The 17,681-nt window shown below is 41.9% G+C and overlaps 2 protein-coding genes across 2 annotated transcripts in view; both read right to left on the minus strand.

Annotated features, from left to right (window-relative positions):
* The window catches only part of rapgefl1 (Rap guanine nucleotide exchange factor (GEF)-like 1), a 39,182-nt gene extending 28,752 nt beyond the window's left edge, over positions 1-10,430 (minus strand). Inside the window, 3 exon segments of the mRNA XM_072368098.1 lie at positions 6,207-6,297; positions 6,299-6,488; positions 9,343-10,430. Coding sequence (XP_072224199.1) covers positions 6,207-6,297; positions 6,299-6,488; positions 9,343-9,545 — 484 coding nt within the window. The 5' untranslated portion in view covers positions 9,546-10,430.
* Positions 1-17,681, minus strand: part of jmjd6 (jumonji domain containing 6, arginine demethylase and lysine hydroxylase) — a 154,358-nt gene that overhangs the window by 43,357 nt on the left and 93,320 nt on the right. The gene's annotated exons all lie outside the window — the stretch shown is intronic.

Here is a 17,681-nt window from a genome sequence, read left to right on the forward strand (position 1 = left end):
GATTATGTCAATATTTCGCTTTTAAATAGTTATTATTGCAAAAGTTTAGCCGGATTATGTCAATATTTCGCTTTTAAATAGTTATTATTGCAAAAGTTTAGCCGGATTATGTCAATATTTCGCTTTTAAAAAGTTATTATTGCAAAAGTTTAGCCGGATTATGTCAATATTTCGCTTTTAAATAGTTATCATTTAGCCGGATTATGTCAATATTTCGCTTTTAAATAGTTATTATTGCAAAAGTTTAGCCGGATTATGTCAATATTTCGCTTTTAAATAGTTATTATTTAGCCGGATTATGTCAATATTTCGCTTTTAAATAGTTATTATTTAGCCGGATTATGTCAATATTTCGCTTTTAAATAGTTATTATTGCAAAAGTTTAGCCAGATTATGTCAATATTTCACTTTTAAAAAGTTATTATTGCAAAAGTTTAGCCGGATTATGTCAATATTTCGCTTTTAAATAGTTATTATTGCAAAAGTTTAGCCGGATTATGTCAATATTTCGCTTTTAAATAGTTATTATTTAGCCGGATTATGTCAATATTTCGCTTTTAAATAGTTATTATTGCAAATATTTAGCCGGATTATGTCAATGTTTCGCTTTTAAATAGTTATTATTGCAAAAGTTTCGCCGGATTATGTCAATATTTTGCTTTTAAATAGTTATTATTGCAAAAGTTTAGCCGGATTATGTCAATGTTTCGCTTTTAAATAGTTATTATTGCAAAAGTTTAGCCGGATTATGTCAATGTTTCGCTTTTAAATAGTTATTATTGCAAAAGTTTAGCCGGATTATGTCAATATTTCGCTTTTAAATAGTTATTATTTAGCCGGATTATGTCAATATTTCGCTTTTAAATAGTTATTATTGCAAATATTTAGCCGGATTATGTCAATGTTTCGCTTTTAAATAGTTATTATTGCAAAAGTTTCGCCGGATTATGTCAATATTTTGCTTTTAAATAGTTATTATTGCAAAAGTTTAGCCGGATTATGTCAATATTTCGCTTTTAAATAGTTATTATTGCAAAAGTTTAGCCGGATTATGTCAATGTTTCGCTTTTAAATAGTTATTATTGCAAAAGTTTCGCCGGATTATGTCAATATTTTGCTTTTAAATAGTTATTATTGCAAAAGTTTAGCCGGATTATGTCAATGTTTCGCTTTTAAATAGTTATTATTGCAAAAGTTTCGCCGGATTATGTCAATATTTCGCTTTTAAATAGTTATTATTGCAAAAGTTTAGCCGCATTATGTCAATATTTCGCTTTTAAATAGTTATTATTGCAAAAGTTTAGCCAGATTATGTCAATATTTTGCTTTTAAATAGTTATTATTGCAAAAGTTTAGCCGGATTATGTCAATATTTCGCTTTTAAATAGTTATTATTGCAAAAGTTTTTTCCGGATTATGTCAATATTTCGCTTTTAAAGAGTTATTATTGCAAAAGTTTAGCTGGATTATGTCAATATTTCGCTTTTAAATAGTTATTATTGCAAAAGTTTAGCCGGATTATGTCAATATTTCGCTTTTAAATAGTTATTATTGCAAAAGTTTAGCCGGATTATGTCAATATTTCGCTTTTAAATAGTTATTATTGCAAAAGTTTTTTCCGGATTATGTCAATATTTCGCTTTTAAAGAGTTATTATTGCAAAAGTTTAGCCGGATTATGTCAATATTTCGCTTTTAAATAGTTATTATTGCAAAAGTTTTTTCCGGATTATGTCAATATTTCGCTTTTAAAGAGTTATTATTGCAAAAGTTTAGCCGGATTATGTCAATGTTTCGCTTTTAAATGGTTATTATTGCAAAAGTTCAGCCGGATTATGTCAATATTTCGCTTTTAAATTGTTATTTTTGCAAAAATTTAGCCGGATTATGTCAATGTTTCGCTTTTAAATAGTTATTTTTGCAAAGGTTTAGCCGGATTATGTCAATATTTCGCTTTTAAATAGTTATTATTGCAAAAGTTTAGCCAGATTATGTCAATATTTCGCTTTTAAATAGTTATTATTGCAAAAGTTTTTTCCGGATTATGTCAATGTTTCGCTTTTAAATAGTTATCATTTAGCCGGATTATGTCAATATTTCGCTTTTAAATAGTTATTATTGCAAAAGTTTAGCCGGATTATATCAATATTTCGATTAATCAACAGAGTAATCGATAGAAAACTCTGTTGATTAATACATTCTCCATCTTTTTACCTGAACCTTTACTCTAAATCTAACCTGAACCCAGTGTTTGGACGCTGGGGGACCAGATGTTACCCACTGAACTGCTCGTAAACCGAGCGTTTAGCTGCTGCTGAGGCTCACGTTGTTGCTTTTTTACTGTGAAAACATCGCGAGGATTAACCGGTCTCAGGTGGGAGCCTCACCTGCGCAGGTGCAGCACGACTGAGCCTGTTTTTGTTTTGCATCATGTCCGGATGTCAGAAATAACCCAGCAGCTGGCGGCGCTAATGAAGGGCGGCTCTGTGGCACGCACACGCCGCTAAATAAGAAGCTGGAGGTTTAAACTCCACATCAATCATCCCAATCACCCTCCTCCTCAGAAACACACGCCGTGCACACGTTTTCAGTAAATCCCCACATCTGTCCACTTCCTCTGTGGCCTGAAGTTGAATCAGCGTCGGTGCAGGTGTGTGCGAGACTCTCCCGACTCCAGCAGGTAAAACCAGACAGGTGAGAATCCAGAGCTAAGCACGAGTCAAACCGCCAACATGTAATGAGTGCGAGTGCTGAGGGTGTGGCTGAGTTAAAGTGAATGTGGCTGTGGGTTCGCCCGACACTCTGCAGCAATTAAATATGAAGCACAGAGACAAAAGCACAGCAGCATGACGTGGACTCGGTTCAGTTCAGTTTCCCAGCCTGAACACAGCCTCTGAACATCCTTACCGACACCGGGGGGGAAACAGTGACGCATTTCATCCATTTTTACCAGAACAAACGCGCTGGAAGCTCGTTTTTTGTCCGCAGAGAAGCTAAAGCTAAATGATCCCCAAAATCAAACAACCGAAACGTCACAGGATGTTTAGCTTCAGGAAAACTGATCAGCTTTTCCTTATTTTCTGCCACACGTTCGTCGGTTTTCCATCTGAGTCGATCTGAGTCACCAGAGGAGGACGGTTTGGGCCACATATGTGCTGGATGTAATTCAGTGGAAGCAGCGGGACAAACAACGACTGTGGTGGACATCAAATCCGTCTCTGAGTTCAGTCTGTCAGCTCAGACCCGGGATTCGCCTCGTTTTAACCTTTAACCTTTTAACCCAGATCCAAAAACTTGGATCCATTTCGTCTAACGAGCATCAAGTCCTCCGGAAAACAGGAAAGAAAACCTTGAATCGAGCATTTAAACCGTTTTATGCACGAGTGGAAGACTTTTACTTCTTATTCACACCAAAAACAGGGAAGGAAACCCGGCAGTTCAGTGAAATAAAGTGGGAAACACCATAAAAATGTCGATATTTCTTAGGAAATATCGACATGTTTGATCTGGTTTTGAATCGTCTCATGGATGGATGAGATGTGGAAATAAATCAGGTTTTCCTGAAGTATCCTTGTTTTATTTCATATTGAACGATGAACCAGAATTACAATCACAGAGTTGACCTAAAATCTTCTCATAAGCACTGATTGGTCCTCCTTTGCAGGCTTCCGGGAGCCAGCCAATCAAAAGACAGCGGGCCTTTAGGAAGGGGTGCATTAAAGAGCCTAAAAGAGCTCGTTTCAGATGGTTTTTAACTGTAAACAATGAAAATAAACTTGGTGGAATATAAATTAAATACTTTCACTCAGTTTTTATCATATTTTCATGAAATTCTGACAGACAGGGAGGACAGGAAGTGTTTGGAGGATCCAAACGGTTTTGGAAGTGTAAAAAGATGTAAAAAAGTGTAAAAATGTGTATTTTGCAATGTTTTAACTGCATGTTTCCTGTCAGATCTAACTTGATGTGCATCTATCCACCGTGAGCTTTGTGTCCGAGGCTCTCTGGGATCCAGTTTTTTAGGCCAGTTTTGGACCAACACAGCGCTGGTTCTGCTCAAATCAAACAGACTGTTGAACAGTTTCCTTCTGAGTTCTGGATCAGCACCAAGCTTAGATGTAAGAACCTCTTACATTAAGGAAGGGGCTTTAGAGCCCAACCAGAACCAAAGCTTTGTGAACTCCATCATTGAAGCGGAGGCAGCAGAACCTCGGCTCAGAACCCTTGTTCAGAACCTGGTTCCTCTCCAGGTCTGGGGTCCGGATGCGACACAGAAACAGGATGAAGGTCGACCTGCTGTCCTGGATCCAAGCGGAGCTTTAACTTTTAATCTAATCTGAACTGAAGTCAGCTGTTGCGTCTCTGGAGCAAACTGCAGCGTTAAGCCGAGTCCGCACAGACCGGTACGAACAGAACTAATCTGCAAACCTCCGCTAATCGCAGACCTTTGGACCTTTGGACGGGCTTTCGCTTCACAAGGGAAGAAAAACAGCTGCTCGGGGCAAAGAAAATGTCCTAAAAATGACTAATTTGACTGTTTCAGAGTCCAGAGCCGAGCAGGAAGGTGAAACTCTGCAGTTTCCATCATTAGAGATTATATTCTCATATTAATTCTATTAGTATGTTAGTTTATTATCTGTTATATTAGTTTATTATCTGTTATATTAGTATATTATCTGTTATATTAGTTTATTATCTGTTATATTAGTATATTATCTGTTATGTTAGTTTATTATTATTTATATTAGTTTATTATCTGTTATATTAGTTTATTATTATTTATATTAGTTTATTATCTGTTATATTAGTTTATTATCTGTTATATTAGTTTATTATCTGTTATATTAGTATATTATTATTTATATTAGTTTATTATCTGTTATATTAGTATATTATCTGTTATATTAGTTTATTATTGTTTATATTAGTTTATTATTATTTATATTAGTATATTATCTGTTATATTAGTTTATCTGTTATATTGGTTTATTATTATTTATATTAGTTTATTATTATTTATATTAGTTTATTATTATTTATATTAGTATATTATCTGTTATATTAGTTTATTATCTGTTATATTAGTTTATTATTATTTATATTAGTATATTATCTGTTATATTAGTTTATTATCTGTTATATTAGTATATTATCTGTTATGTTAGTTTATTATTATTTATATTAGTTTATTATCTGTTATATTAGTTTATTATTATTTATATTAGTTTATTATCTGTTATATTAGTTTATTATTATTTATATTAGTTTATTATCTGTTATATTAGTTTATTATCTGTTATATTAGTATATTATTATTTATATTAGTATATTATTATTTATATTAGTTTATTATCTGTTATATTAGTATATTATCTGTTATATTAGTTTATTATTGTTTATATTAGTTTATTATTATTTATATTAGTATATTATCTGTTATATTGGTTTATTATTATTTATATTAGTTTATTATTATTTATATTAGTTTATTATCTGTTATATAAGTTTATTATTATTTATATTAGTTTATTATCCGTTATATAAGTTCGCTCTGCGGACGCTGCTGACGTCACAGAAAACACAAACTGCTCTTTAAACCAAACCCACCTGATCAGGAGTTTCATTTTCTCTGAGAGAAACTAAAGTTTGAAGCTGTTTGATTTCCTAAAATAATAAACAATTAAAAAAAACATTCTTTAATGGATAAAAATGCTGAATTTATGGTTTTTTATGAGTTATTTTACTTATGTAAACAGCAAAAGTCCCGAGGCTTCCAACACACACACACACACACACGCACGCACACATGCACGCACATGCACACACACGCACACACATGCACACACACACATGCACGCACTTCAGCTGAAATAAGCAGGCTGCACGGCTGCCATTATGTAACCTTCTGGGTCTCAAACACACGCAGCTGAGGCTGCAGCTGGTGAGATATCAGCTGTGGACTCAGAACCAGAACAGAACCTGGATCTGACCGACTCCCATCAGGACGGAGGACTCGGCACCGAGCAGAATTATTCTGATCATTTCTGCCATCGTCTGTTCCGCCGACACACGGAAAGTTTCAAAAGTCTGTGGACACCACAGCCAGATTCAGCCACTTCTGCCAATGGACACAGTGTCCCAATACTTTCGAGCCCCACATACAGATGCTTCCACACTGGATCTGGACTCACGTCGGTACCGTCTCACCTGTGCAGTGTCCGAGGCGTTTTCCCGCCACGCTGTCCAGCACGGCGAGCGTCAGGTTGTCCGGGGTGTCGGGGTGGTGCGGCGTGCCCCCCCCCCCCGCAGCTGCTGGTCTCGGTGATCAGGCTGGCCTCGGAGCTCTGCTCATCGCTCGACAGAGACGGGCTGCGGACGTCGCCTCCTCCAGAACCGGAACCGGAACCGGAGCTGTTGGCGGTGCTGGGCACCGACACCAGACCCGTCCCTGCGGCTGAGGGCCAGGAGGGGGGGTCCTCGCTGTCGGGGCTGCAGGGGGTCAAAGGTCAGAGTTTCAGTTCAGTGATCGATGATTAACTGATCGGATCAATCTGATCTGATCAGAACTCTCAGGCTTTGGACCTCGAGAGCTCGAGTTGGTTTTCACACTAAACTCAGAGTACAAACACAACAAGAGGCTTAAATAAAAGACCCGTATGAAGGTGTAAAGATCCCAGAACCAGCAGAACACGTGAGGCTTTGCGTCCGATGATGAGCTCATCCGTGGTCAGGTTTGATGATGTCACAGCGAGCTGCAGTTTTAACGTCCAGATGAAGCACGTTCAGACGTTTGTTAGAGAATAACCCAAGATCAAATCCGTCTGTCCACTAAAGGCACGCAGAAGAAGAGTACCGCGAGGAGAGGGTGAAGAAGAAGAAGAAAGGGGAGGAGTCAGAGGTGCTGTGAGTGAAGAATTTAAGAAGTGGAGGATCAAACAAACTCAGACATGAAGGTAGAAAACAAGAATAAACGTGTGTGATGTTAAACAGACTGAATTAATAACGAGGAACAAACACAGATTAGCTGCGTTCTCCAACTTGGCCACTAGATGGCAGTAACTGTTACTCACCGTCTCTTTAACCTGAATTCGATCAAATTTGTCTTTAAAGACTCGGGTCTTAAGCCGAGCTTAAATTCAGGAATATGACGTTTTCATTTGGAGTGTCATCGGTGCACATCTTCAGAACCGAGCGCCACACAAACTGCAATATGTAGATGACCAGTAGGGGCAGAGGAGGGCCAAGTGTGACCGGACGGAGGGTGAGAAAAGGTTTGCACTTTGGGAGGAAAACGTTTAATCTGGTCTGAGTCTTCAGCTGTGGACAGATGGGGGAATCCTCCAGTAATAGGTGCAGGAAACGGGAAATTAAAAAGTGCGTTTATCCCTGGTTTATTATGTTTATCCAGGGTCTAAATTCAAGACGAGCCCGTGTCTCCAGGACCGGTTCCGTCCGATCAACACCTGGAGGGTGAAGGTTTGTTAAAGTTCGTCATTCTGTCATCAACTATCCAGTAAAACCAGATTTAATGCAGAAGGACACGAGTCAAAGCAAGAAACCTCGTTTTTATTCCCATCGCCTAAGGTTCCCCTCTCTGTGGAAGCCTTCAGTTATCAGGCCCCTAAAAGCAGAATGGGAAGCAGAGCCTTCAGTTATCAGGCCCCTAAAAGCAGAATGGGAAGCAGAGCCTTCAGTTATCAGGCCCCTAAAAGCAGAATGGGAGGCAGAGCCTTCAGTTATCAGGCCCCTAAAAGTAGAATGGGAAGCAGAGCCTTCAGTTATCAGGCCCCTAAAAGCAGAATGGGAGGCAGAGCCTTCAGTTATCAGGCCCCTAAAAGCAGAATGGGAGGCAGAGCCTTCAGTTATCAGGCCCCTAAAAGCAGAATGGGAGGCAGAGCCTTCAGTTATCAGGCCCCTAAAAGCAGAATGGGAGGCAGAGCCTTCAGTTATCAGGCCCCTAAAAGCAGAATGGGAGGCAGAGCCTTCAGTTATCAGGCCCCTAAAAGCAGAATGGGAGGCAGAGCCTTCAGTTATCAGGCCCCTAAAAGCAGAATGGGAGGCAGAGCCTTCAGTTATCAGGCCCCTAAAAGCAGAATGGGAGGCAGAGCCTTCAGTTATCAGGCCCCTAAAAGCAGAATGGGAGGCAGAGCCTTCAGTTATCAGGCCCCTAAAAGCAGAATGGGAGGCAGAGCCTTCAGTTATCAGGCCCCTAAAAGCAGAATGGGAGGCAGAGCCTTCAGTTATCAGGCCCCTAAAAGCAGAATGGGAGGCAGAGCCTTCAGTTATCAGGCCCCTCTCTGTGGAACCAGCTGCCAGTTTGGCTTCAGGAAGCAGACACCCTCTCTACCTTTAAGATCAGGCTGAAACTTTCCTTTCTGATAAAGCTTATAGTTAGGGATGGCTCAGGTGAGCCTGAAACATCCCATAGTTCTGCTGCTACAGGCCCAGCCTGCTGGGGGAGCTCCCATGATGCACCTCTCCTCCCTCCATGTACAGATGACATCATTGCTGTCATTAACTTGTGTTTCTCTCTCTCAGCAGGTGTCTCTGGCCTGGTGTTACGCTGCTTGTTGTCCCCTCTTTCCTGTCCTCTCAGCCCCAGCTGGTCCAGGCAGATGGACCCTTCCTGGTTCTGGTTCTGATGGAGGTTTCTTCCTGGTTCTGGTTCTGATGGAGGTTTCTTCCTGTTAAAAAGGAGTTTTTTCTCTCCACAGTCGCCTCATGCAGCTCAGGACGGGTTTCAGTTAATCTGTTGGTTTCCTGATCTCGGCTGTTATCATTTAAATTTAATGAGTGGGATTTTTTTTAGATGAAATAAAATGAACTGGATTCTAATTGGCTTGAATTGGACTGCGTCTGTGAAGTGTCCCGAGGCCTTTAGCATCGTTTTCCAACTCTTATCTGCGTCATCAAACCTGACGAACACAGAAAGCCGTCAGTTAAGCAGCAAAAAGCTGCTGAATGAAAACCGCCTGAGATAAAGCCTCAGATTTACCTTCTGGTACCGCAGCAGCTGGATGTGACCGGGTCGGTGAAAATGATCAATGCGTCCACAAATCAGCAGTTTAATTCATTTCCTCTGTTTGACCCAAATACATTTCAAACGCATCTGCGCGTGTCAGCGCAGAGCAGCCAGGAGCCTCGCGGAGGAAGCCTGGAAACCACACGAGGCTCGATAATCCAGTCAGAGAAAAGGGAATAATCTGCACCTCAACTTTAATCCATCTGTGAAGTCATTTTAATCAGAAACTGCGCTGAAGCCGAGTTCCGCACAGCTGCAGGGTCTCTCCCACATTCAGGTAACTTTCTCCAACCCCCCCACCGTGGCCTCACGCACACTCACCTGAACACCTCCCGCGCGTGGCCGCTCTCCGGTGACGTCTCCCTGAAGAAAGGCACGACCCGGGACAGACTGGCCCTGCGGCGGGCCGCCCCGGTTCCCCCGCTGCTTTTATCCGCCACCCCGCCGACGAACCCCCCGGCCCGGGTCAGCGCCGTGGTCTGCTTCTTCAGGAACTTCTCCAGCGGTTTCATCCCCGCCGGCATGGTGGGACGCTGGGTGGTGCAGGGGAGAGAGGCGGTGGTGCGCTGCTGGGTGGAGGCGCTGCTTCTACGGGATGCAGAGGTGCTGGTGGGGCAGCTACATCATCCAGCCCCCGCAGGTCGCGGTGGGCAGGTGTGCGCAGGTGTGAGCGGACCCTCCGCGGCTCTTCGGGCTGCTCTGCAAGAACAACCCGGTTCTAACCCATTGGTGGAGGTGTGGGCGGGCGGTGCCGAGTCCTCCTCCGTCCTCTGCTGTCGGAATCTCCCGCAAACGCGCTCCGAGCGGCGGCGGCTGGGGGCCGCTCCTCTCCGGCTGCAGCCGCTGCGTAAACACGGAGCTCCGGCACCGAGCGCGCGCTGCGTGTCCGGAAAACACGAGCGAGAAGCCCAGACTGCGCTCTTCTTCTGCGGGAGCTGATCGCGCTGCCGCTCCGCTCGGTCCCGGCGGATCAGTGCGCGCTCGACGGCGCTTCCTCCTCACACACCTGGAGGTGGAGAACCTGCCCAGCCCGCGGCGTTTGGGTGCAGTAGGTTTTCTGAGCCGCAGCGGCGGCGGTTCGGCGCTTTTCAGGTCAGACACTGCGGCGGTTCCGACGGTCCGTCAGCCTCTCGGTCCCCAGATCACCAACACATCGCTGAGCGGCTCCCTCCCTCCTTCCTGCTAAATTAGTGGGATGAGAAGTGACTGGGAGCACGCACGCTCCCCCCGCCCTCCCCGCACGGCTCTGCTGCAGTTGCGCGCTCCCGAGACACGGGCATTGAAGGCGCGCGCAGGCACATTTACTTGCAGGGGTGTAAAATTGATAGAAATGGAAATATCCCTGACGACAGCGAGCCGTAATATTCACGAGAAAACTCAAAACACCGCGAGATTTCAGCGGAAGACCGACTCTTCATCACGCACGAGAAACACGACCACCAGCGCGCACACGCGCGCACGCGCAGGCTGCTTCTGGACAGGAAGTTTTGAGACTTCAGAAGAGGTGACCACCAACATCTGAACATTGATTTCCAATGCGGTCACGTGACCCTGCATTGATCCGCGCGCTGAAAGCTGATCTGGCAACACACCGACCCTCCTCTTCCTCCTCTTCCTCCCGAATGCCTTCTGTCACCGAACCCGACACCTCCTCCATCACCCAGGACAGGTGCAGGACCACGTTGTCCTCCTTCCGTCCAGTTCCTGACACTTCTTCTTCTTCTTCTTCTTCTTCTTCTGTTGTGACGGAGAACATCTCCACCTCTCCTGAAGGACAGGCCCTCCTGGTCCAAAGTTAATATTCAGTTATCAGGACCGGGAACATCCTGCGCTTTGAAACAAATCAAACATGATCCGTTCCTTTTCATGAACAGGACCAACTGAGAGGAAGCTTGGTTAGAAACAGAAGAAGAAGAAGAAGCAGCGGTTACCTCAGCTGATGAAGGTCCTGCAGCATCTTTGGTCCAGAAAGACAGAAATCTACCAGCATCTCATTGTTAGATCCAGATATGACCAATAAAACAGGAAGTGTTATCTGTACAGAGACAGATTCAGACCGACAGGAACGAATAAATGCACATTTCTGTTGGCTTTTTGCTGAGTCGTCCCTTTTGCTGAGACTCAGTGGATCCAAACATCCTGCCGCTCATGACAGAATGATGTCTGCTGCTGGGAGGAAACAGTCGAGTAGAGACTGGACAGGCTGGCTGAAGCTCCAGCTTCTGCTTTGTTTCAGTGTCCTGAGCTAAGATTGGTCCCATGGAAAAATGATGGAACCCAACAGTCCCCATTCTGCCTTTTTAGCTCCATCTTTCCTTCCTCCATCTTTCCTTCCTCCATCGGTCAGGCTCCATCTTTCCTTCCTCCATCTTTCCTTCCTCCATCAGTCAGGCTCCATCCTTCTTTCCTCCATCTTTCCTTCCTCCATCGGTCAGGCTCCATCCTTCTTTCCTCCATCTTTCCTTCCTCCATCTTTCTTTCCTCCATCTTTAACTAACACCGATCTCTGATCAGTTGGATTATTGTAACTAACTCTGATCAGTTGGATTATTGTAACTAACACTGATCAGCTGGATTATTGTAACTAACTCTGATCAGTTGGATTATTGTAACTAACTCTGATCAACTGGATTATTGTAACTAACACTGATCAGTTGGATTATTGTAACTAACTCTGATCAGTTGGATTATTGTAACCAACTCTGATCAGTTGGATTATTGTAACTAACTCTGATCAGTTGGATTATTGTAACTAACTCTGATCAGTTGGATTATTGTAACTAACTCTGATCAGTTGGATTATTGTAACCAACTCTGATCAGTTGGATTATTGTAACTAACTCTGATCAGATGGATTATTGTAACTAACTCTGATCAGTTGGATTATTGTAACCAACTCTGATCAGTTGGATTATTGTAACTAACTCTGATCAGTTGGATTATTGTAACTAACTCTGATCAGTTGGATTATTGTAACTAACTCTGATCAGTTGGATTATTGTAACTAACTCTGATCAGTTGGATTATTGTAACTAACTCTGATCAGTTGGATTATTGTAACTAACTCTGATCAGTTGGATTATTGTAACCAACTCTGATCAGTTGGATTATTGTAACCAACTCTGATCAGTTGGATTATTGTAACTAACTCTGATCAGTTGGATTATTGTAACTAAAACTGATCAGTTGGATTATTGTAACTAACTCTGATCAGTTGGATTATTGTAACTAACTCTGATCAGTTGGATTATTGTAACTAACTCTGATCAGTTGGATTATTGTAACTAACTCTGATCAGTTGGATTATTGTAACTAACTCTGATCAGTTGGATTATTGTAACTAACACTGATCAGTTGGATTATTGTAACTAACACTGATCAGTTGGATTATTGTAACTAACTCTGATCAGTTGGATTATTGTAACTAACACTGATCAGTTGGATTATTGTAACTAACTCTGATCAGTTGGATTATTGTAACTAACTCTGATCAGTTGGATTATTGTAACTAACACTGATCAGTTGGATTATTGTAACTAACTCTGATCAGTTGGATTATTGTAACTAACTCTGATCAGTTGGATTATTGTAACTAACTCTGATCAGTTGGATTATTGTAACTAACTCTGATCAGTTGGATTATTGTAACTAACTCTGATCAGTTGGATTGTTGTAACTAACTCTGATCAGTTGGATTGTTGTAACTAACTCTGATCTCTGCAGACGGATGCAGGCAGATAATTTAAAGAAAGGGTTCATTTATCCTCGTGGTGAAAAAGGCTGAGATCAGGCCAGCTGTGACGCACACACCTGATCAGCTAACAGCCATCAATCAATAAATCCATACATCCACCCTCCAATCCTCCAGCCACCCTCCATCAATCCACCCTCCATCCATCCTCCATCAATCCTCCATCCTCCCTCCATCCACCCATCCATCCATCAATCCATCAATCCATCAATCCACCCTCCAATCCATCCATCAATCCATCCATCAATCCTCCATCCATCCATCCATCCACCCTCCATCCTCCCTCCATCCACCCATTTAGTAAACACCACAAACACAGAAATGAGAAAACGTGAAAATTCTCCGTTTAAATCGAGCTTCACGTGTCTCATTTTAAATGAAAAAAAATGTTTTTTCAGTATTATTGATGATAAAATGTGATGGTGACAGATGATTATTACTGTGTAATAACACTAATTATTCTACAGATTATTGTGTCACTTTCACCAAACCTACAGATTTGATGGTAACTGACATTAACTAAAGATTAAATTTGTTACATTTATTTATTCTGCTCATGAGCTCATAAAACAAACATTTAAACCGACATTTATCTACTTTCATGTTTAATTTCCACGTCTTCAGACACTTCATGGAGGATGCTGTGTGTTTCTCATCAGTAAATTCATTAAAACTGACGCTGAAACACCTCTGAGGTCCTTTCTGTTCGTCTCATTTTATCTGAACTGTTTGGTTTCAGCTCAGGAAAGTCAACGCTTTCATCTCCAAACGCCGATTCTGAGCTTTAGTTCCAACCTGGAGAAAGATTTTACAGAATGTCAGAGAATCTGAATCCAAACAAGAAGAAACAGCAAAAAAAAGAAGCTAAACGGGAAAGGAGATGGAAAAGTGACTGAAAAGACAAAAGAAAGGGTGTGAAAAGAACTGGAAAAGAAGAATGAAACTGAACAGAAGAAAGTACAAAGAAAGGAAAAAGATTAAAAAGGAAGAAGTCGGAGGAGGGAGAGGCTCCTGAAGTCATTGATTGACAGCTGGCTGTTGATGAGGTAACAATTCATAACAGGAAGTGAAATGAAGCCTTCCGATTGGCTGATGATGGTGGAGTCACAGCTCCTCAGCCAATCGGAGCAGCACCTCCTTCACCTCCATCTGTGACATCATCGATAACGAGTTAACGTGACATCGTCATCATCACTTCTTCCACCTCCTGTTCTGAAATAAAGTTGAGCTGCTTTGAATCAGCGTGACAGAAAGGGTTAAAGGAGCAGCTGAGCCTCCTTTGTGCCGAGCTGCTGCTGAATATTCATGAGGAAAGAGGCCACCTGGCGCCTGATTGGCCGCCCTACAGTTTATGTAAGAGCGGCTCATAAATATTCATGTTAACGGCAGAAAAACAGCAGGTGCGAGTCTGTGTCCGGACGAATAACACGAACGTGTGTTAGACGGACAAAAGACGAGCGAAAACTGAAGAAAAGCTCAGAAAGAAGACGGAAAAGAAGGAAAACAAAGAACCAAAGAGGATGAATATGTAAATAAAGTGTCCGTTAGAAAGCCTGGACACAGATGTTAGCAGCTGGATGAGTTTCTGAGCTGGAACTGTCCCTGCTTTTAAAGCTCCGCTGTGATCCGAGTCCCAACCCAGTCACCACGGGACCTGCCGCCACCTCGGTCACCACGACGATGACCACCGTGATGCCAACTATATTCTGCTTTCCCCACAATTTGAAAAGGTCTTCAAACGTGTCCATTCAGATCGTTTCTTCACATTTTCCATGAAATCCACAGTGAACACACCCGAGAGCTTTGATGACATCACGCTGACCCTCAACGCCACGACAACGACCGCACCGAGGCCGGACCGGTGAAGATTAATATGCATTTCTGTTCAAAGTGTACGGATTTTTCCTTTAAAATGACCGGTTTTTGACAGTCTTGATGGAGTTTTCTTGATAATTCGCAGCATTACGCAGCGAAACAGTGACTGTTCACAACAACTTGAATAAAAATAAAACCCACTCCAACGGCGAGTGTCGTGGCCCCGGCTGAGGCGAGCGCCACAGAGCAGGAACCGTGGGGGAGAGAGAGCGTGGTGCAGAAAATTAAATGAACAAACTCACCGGCTGATTCACGCTCATTCTGCAGAACATTTTCTGTTGGGATCATAACAAAGCAGTTTCTCTGCTAACTAACTGCTACCTTACAGCTAACTGCTACCTTACAGCTAACTAACAGCTAACTTACAACTAACTGCTAACTCACAGCTAACTTACAGCTAACTGCTAACTAACTGCTAACATACAGCTAACTGCTAACATACAGTTAACTGCTAACTTAAAGCTAACTGCTAACTAACTGCTAACTTACAGCTAACTGCTAACTAACAGCTAACTGCTAACATACAGCTAACTGCTAACTTAAGGTACTGTTCCGTTCTGTAACTCAGACAACCTGCAGCTGTGTTTAAGGTGTGTTTCCAACACAACACCGGTCCTCTCCTCACTCTCAGTGTGTTAGCGTTACATTATCGGCATGTTTCTGATAAAGATGGAGGTCTCCAGGTACAACTGTTTAATGAGGTTAATAAATCCAAAATGTTTAAACGCAGTAATTAACGGTTCACATGCATTACTACGAGTTACGCTGTGCACATCTCCGGCTTGGTCCATTACTGTTGATGAGAAAGCATTGTTTTCTAGCATCTGCTGCTAACTTACAGCTAACTGCTAATTTACAGCTAACAGCTAACTTACAGCTAACATACAGCTAACTGCTAACTTACAGCTAACTGCTAACTTACAGTTAACTGCTAACTTACAGCTAACATACAGCTAACTGCTAACTTACAGGTAACTGCTAACTTACAGCTAACTGCTAACTTACAGTTAACTGCTAACTTACAGCTAACTGCTAACTAACTGCTAACTCACAGCTAACTGCTAACTTACAGTTAACTGCTAACTTACAGTTAACTGCTAACTTACAGCTAACTGCTAACTAACCGCTAACTTACAGCCAACTGCTAACTTACAGCTATCTGCTAACCGCTAACTTACAGCTAACTGCTGAACTGTTTCCCTCTGGGATCAATAGAGTAACTATCTAACTACCTGCTGCCCTCACTAAAAGGGTGGAGCTAACAGACAGTTATCAGAGGAGTTAAAACAGCTGAGAGCCGCTGAGCTTAAACCAACACATGATTTAACCAAAGTCTGTTAGAAATCTATCTAAATAAAACCAGTTAAATTGTTCAAAAAGAGCAGAATACGTCACCTTTAACTCTCCTTTCAGCCTGACCGAGCTGGTAGTCGGATCGATTCCTCCAGAGTCCGATGTGGAACTTTCAGGCTGCTCCACAGTTCATACGAAAAGTTATGCAGAGATTATCGTGCACGATCCTACGAATCTCCATCAACACGAAGCGACCAGCGCAGCCTGAAGTCAGAGCTCCCGCCTTTCATTCACAGACAAACATTTAAAATACTTCGGAAATCATAATAAACCGTTGAAAGCAAAAAATTTACTTTTTATTTTTACAATCTTCCTTCAGGGAATGTTTGCAAGCTTCAGTCTGTTAGTTATTAACCTGTAAAGTTTATGGTGGTTACTAAGGTTACTGAGGCGCCACCGTGTGGCGTCAGCTGGCAGCAGCTCTGTTATACTCTGGCTACAGTTTATTTTAATGTGCTTTAGTTCCGGCTTCGCTGCTGAAACACGCTATAAAGGAAATATAAAGGAAAAACACGCAGGGAACGGAGAAATAAGTTTGTTTTGGATGAACACCTGAAAGATCACTGCCCACCGACATCTTCTGCATCCAATCAGAGCGCAGAGGCCACTGGAGAGAGCCGGAATAATTCTATTTACAGGATGATGTGTTCAGGGACAGCTGATATATGAACAAATAAAGGCTTGATTTGTCCTTCTTATGCGTCCCATAAAAACGAAACTGAGTTTCACACGTCCACCGTTTGGAGATCAGTGCAGTTAGTTTCAGCAATAAATAAGGAAACATGGATAAATAAATCAAAACAGATAAAAAAAAAGGGATAAAAGAGAATAAAATGATCATTAAATAGGTGCTCGGATCAATAAACAGCTACAGACACTGGTAGCAGTTCTGTTCTTAGCTAAACTAACCCAGACCGGCTGAATTTACTGCAAGATAATAATTGATAATAATATTGAATAATAAACAACATTTTGTAAAGCTATGAATAAAAAAGTTAAAACTATATATATCGGCTCTATAATATACTGAAGTCTTGGTCATCCAGGACCATCCTGTCAGCCTGGGAAAGGGACACAGTAGGTATAATTAGGTCTTTATTAACATATCTTTATCTATTATTAACATATTGGGTCATTAGAAATATAATATGAAACTCACTGTAAATTATGGGGAAAACCGAGTCTAAACTGGTCCAAATGTAAAAGTCTCACAGTGTATTAAGCAGACGTCAGTAACCACTAACTGCCCCTTAAAAATGTTTGAATTATTTCATCCAGCTTGGTCTTAATAAGGATCTGAGAAGCAAGATGAACATTAAACTTTGGTGTGGGACAGAAGGGAAGACATCATTGGAAAGGTCTTGAACCAGGAAGTAACAGAATGGAAACTGTGGGCTGCTCCTCAGAGGTGACCTTTGAACCTTGAACCTGAGACACTTTTGAAGGCTTACAGAGCAGCAACAAAATGGGCTACAGACCAGATTTAAACAGTTTTGGAGCTCTGGACCTGTACTACCATCACCTGTGGGACACCTGTAGGGGGCGCCACTAACTAGGGTCAAAACCCAGAAAAAAAAACGGGATTTCAGCCTTTTAACTATCAGCAAGCAAACAGATGTGCTTCCAAACCCCAAAACCTGTAATAAGTCTGAAAGGTTCCAGACTATAAAACTTTGAAACT

This window comes from Leuresthes tenuis, unplaced genomic scaffold, assembly GCF_036924035.1.
Source record: "Leuresthes tenuis unplaced genomic scaffold, fLeuTen1.0.hap1 SCAF_17, whole genome shotgun sequence".
NCBI classification, from domain to species: Eukaryota; Metazoa; Chordata; class Actinopteri; order Atheriniformes; family Atherinopsidae; genus Leuresthes; species Leuresthes tenuis.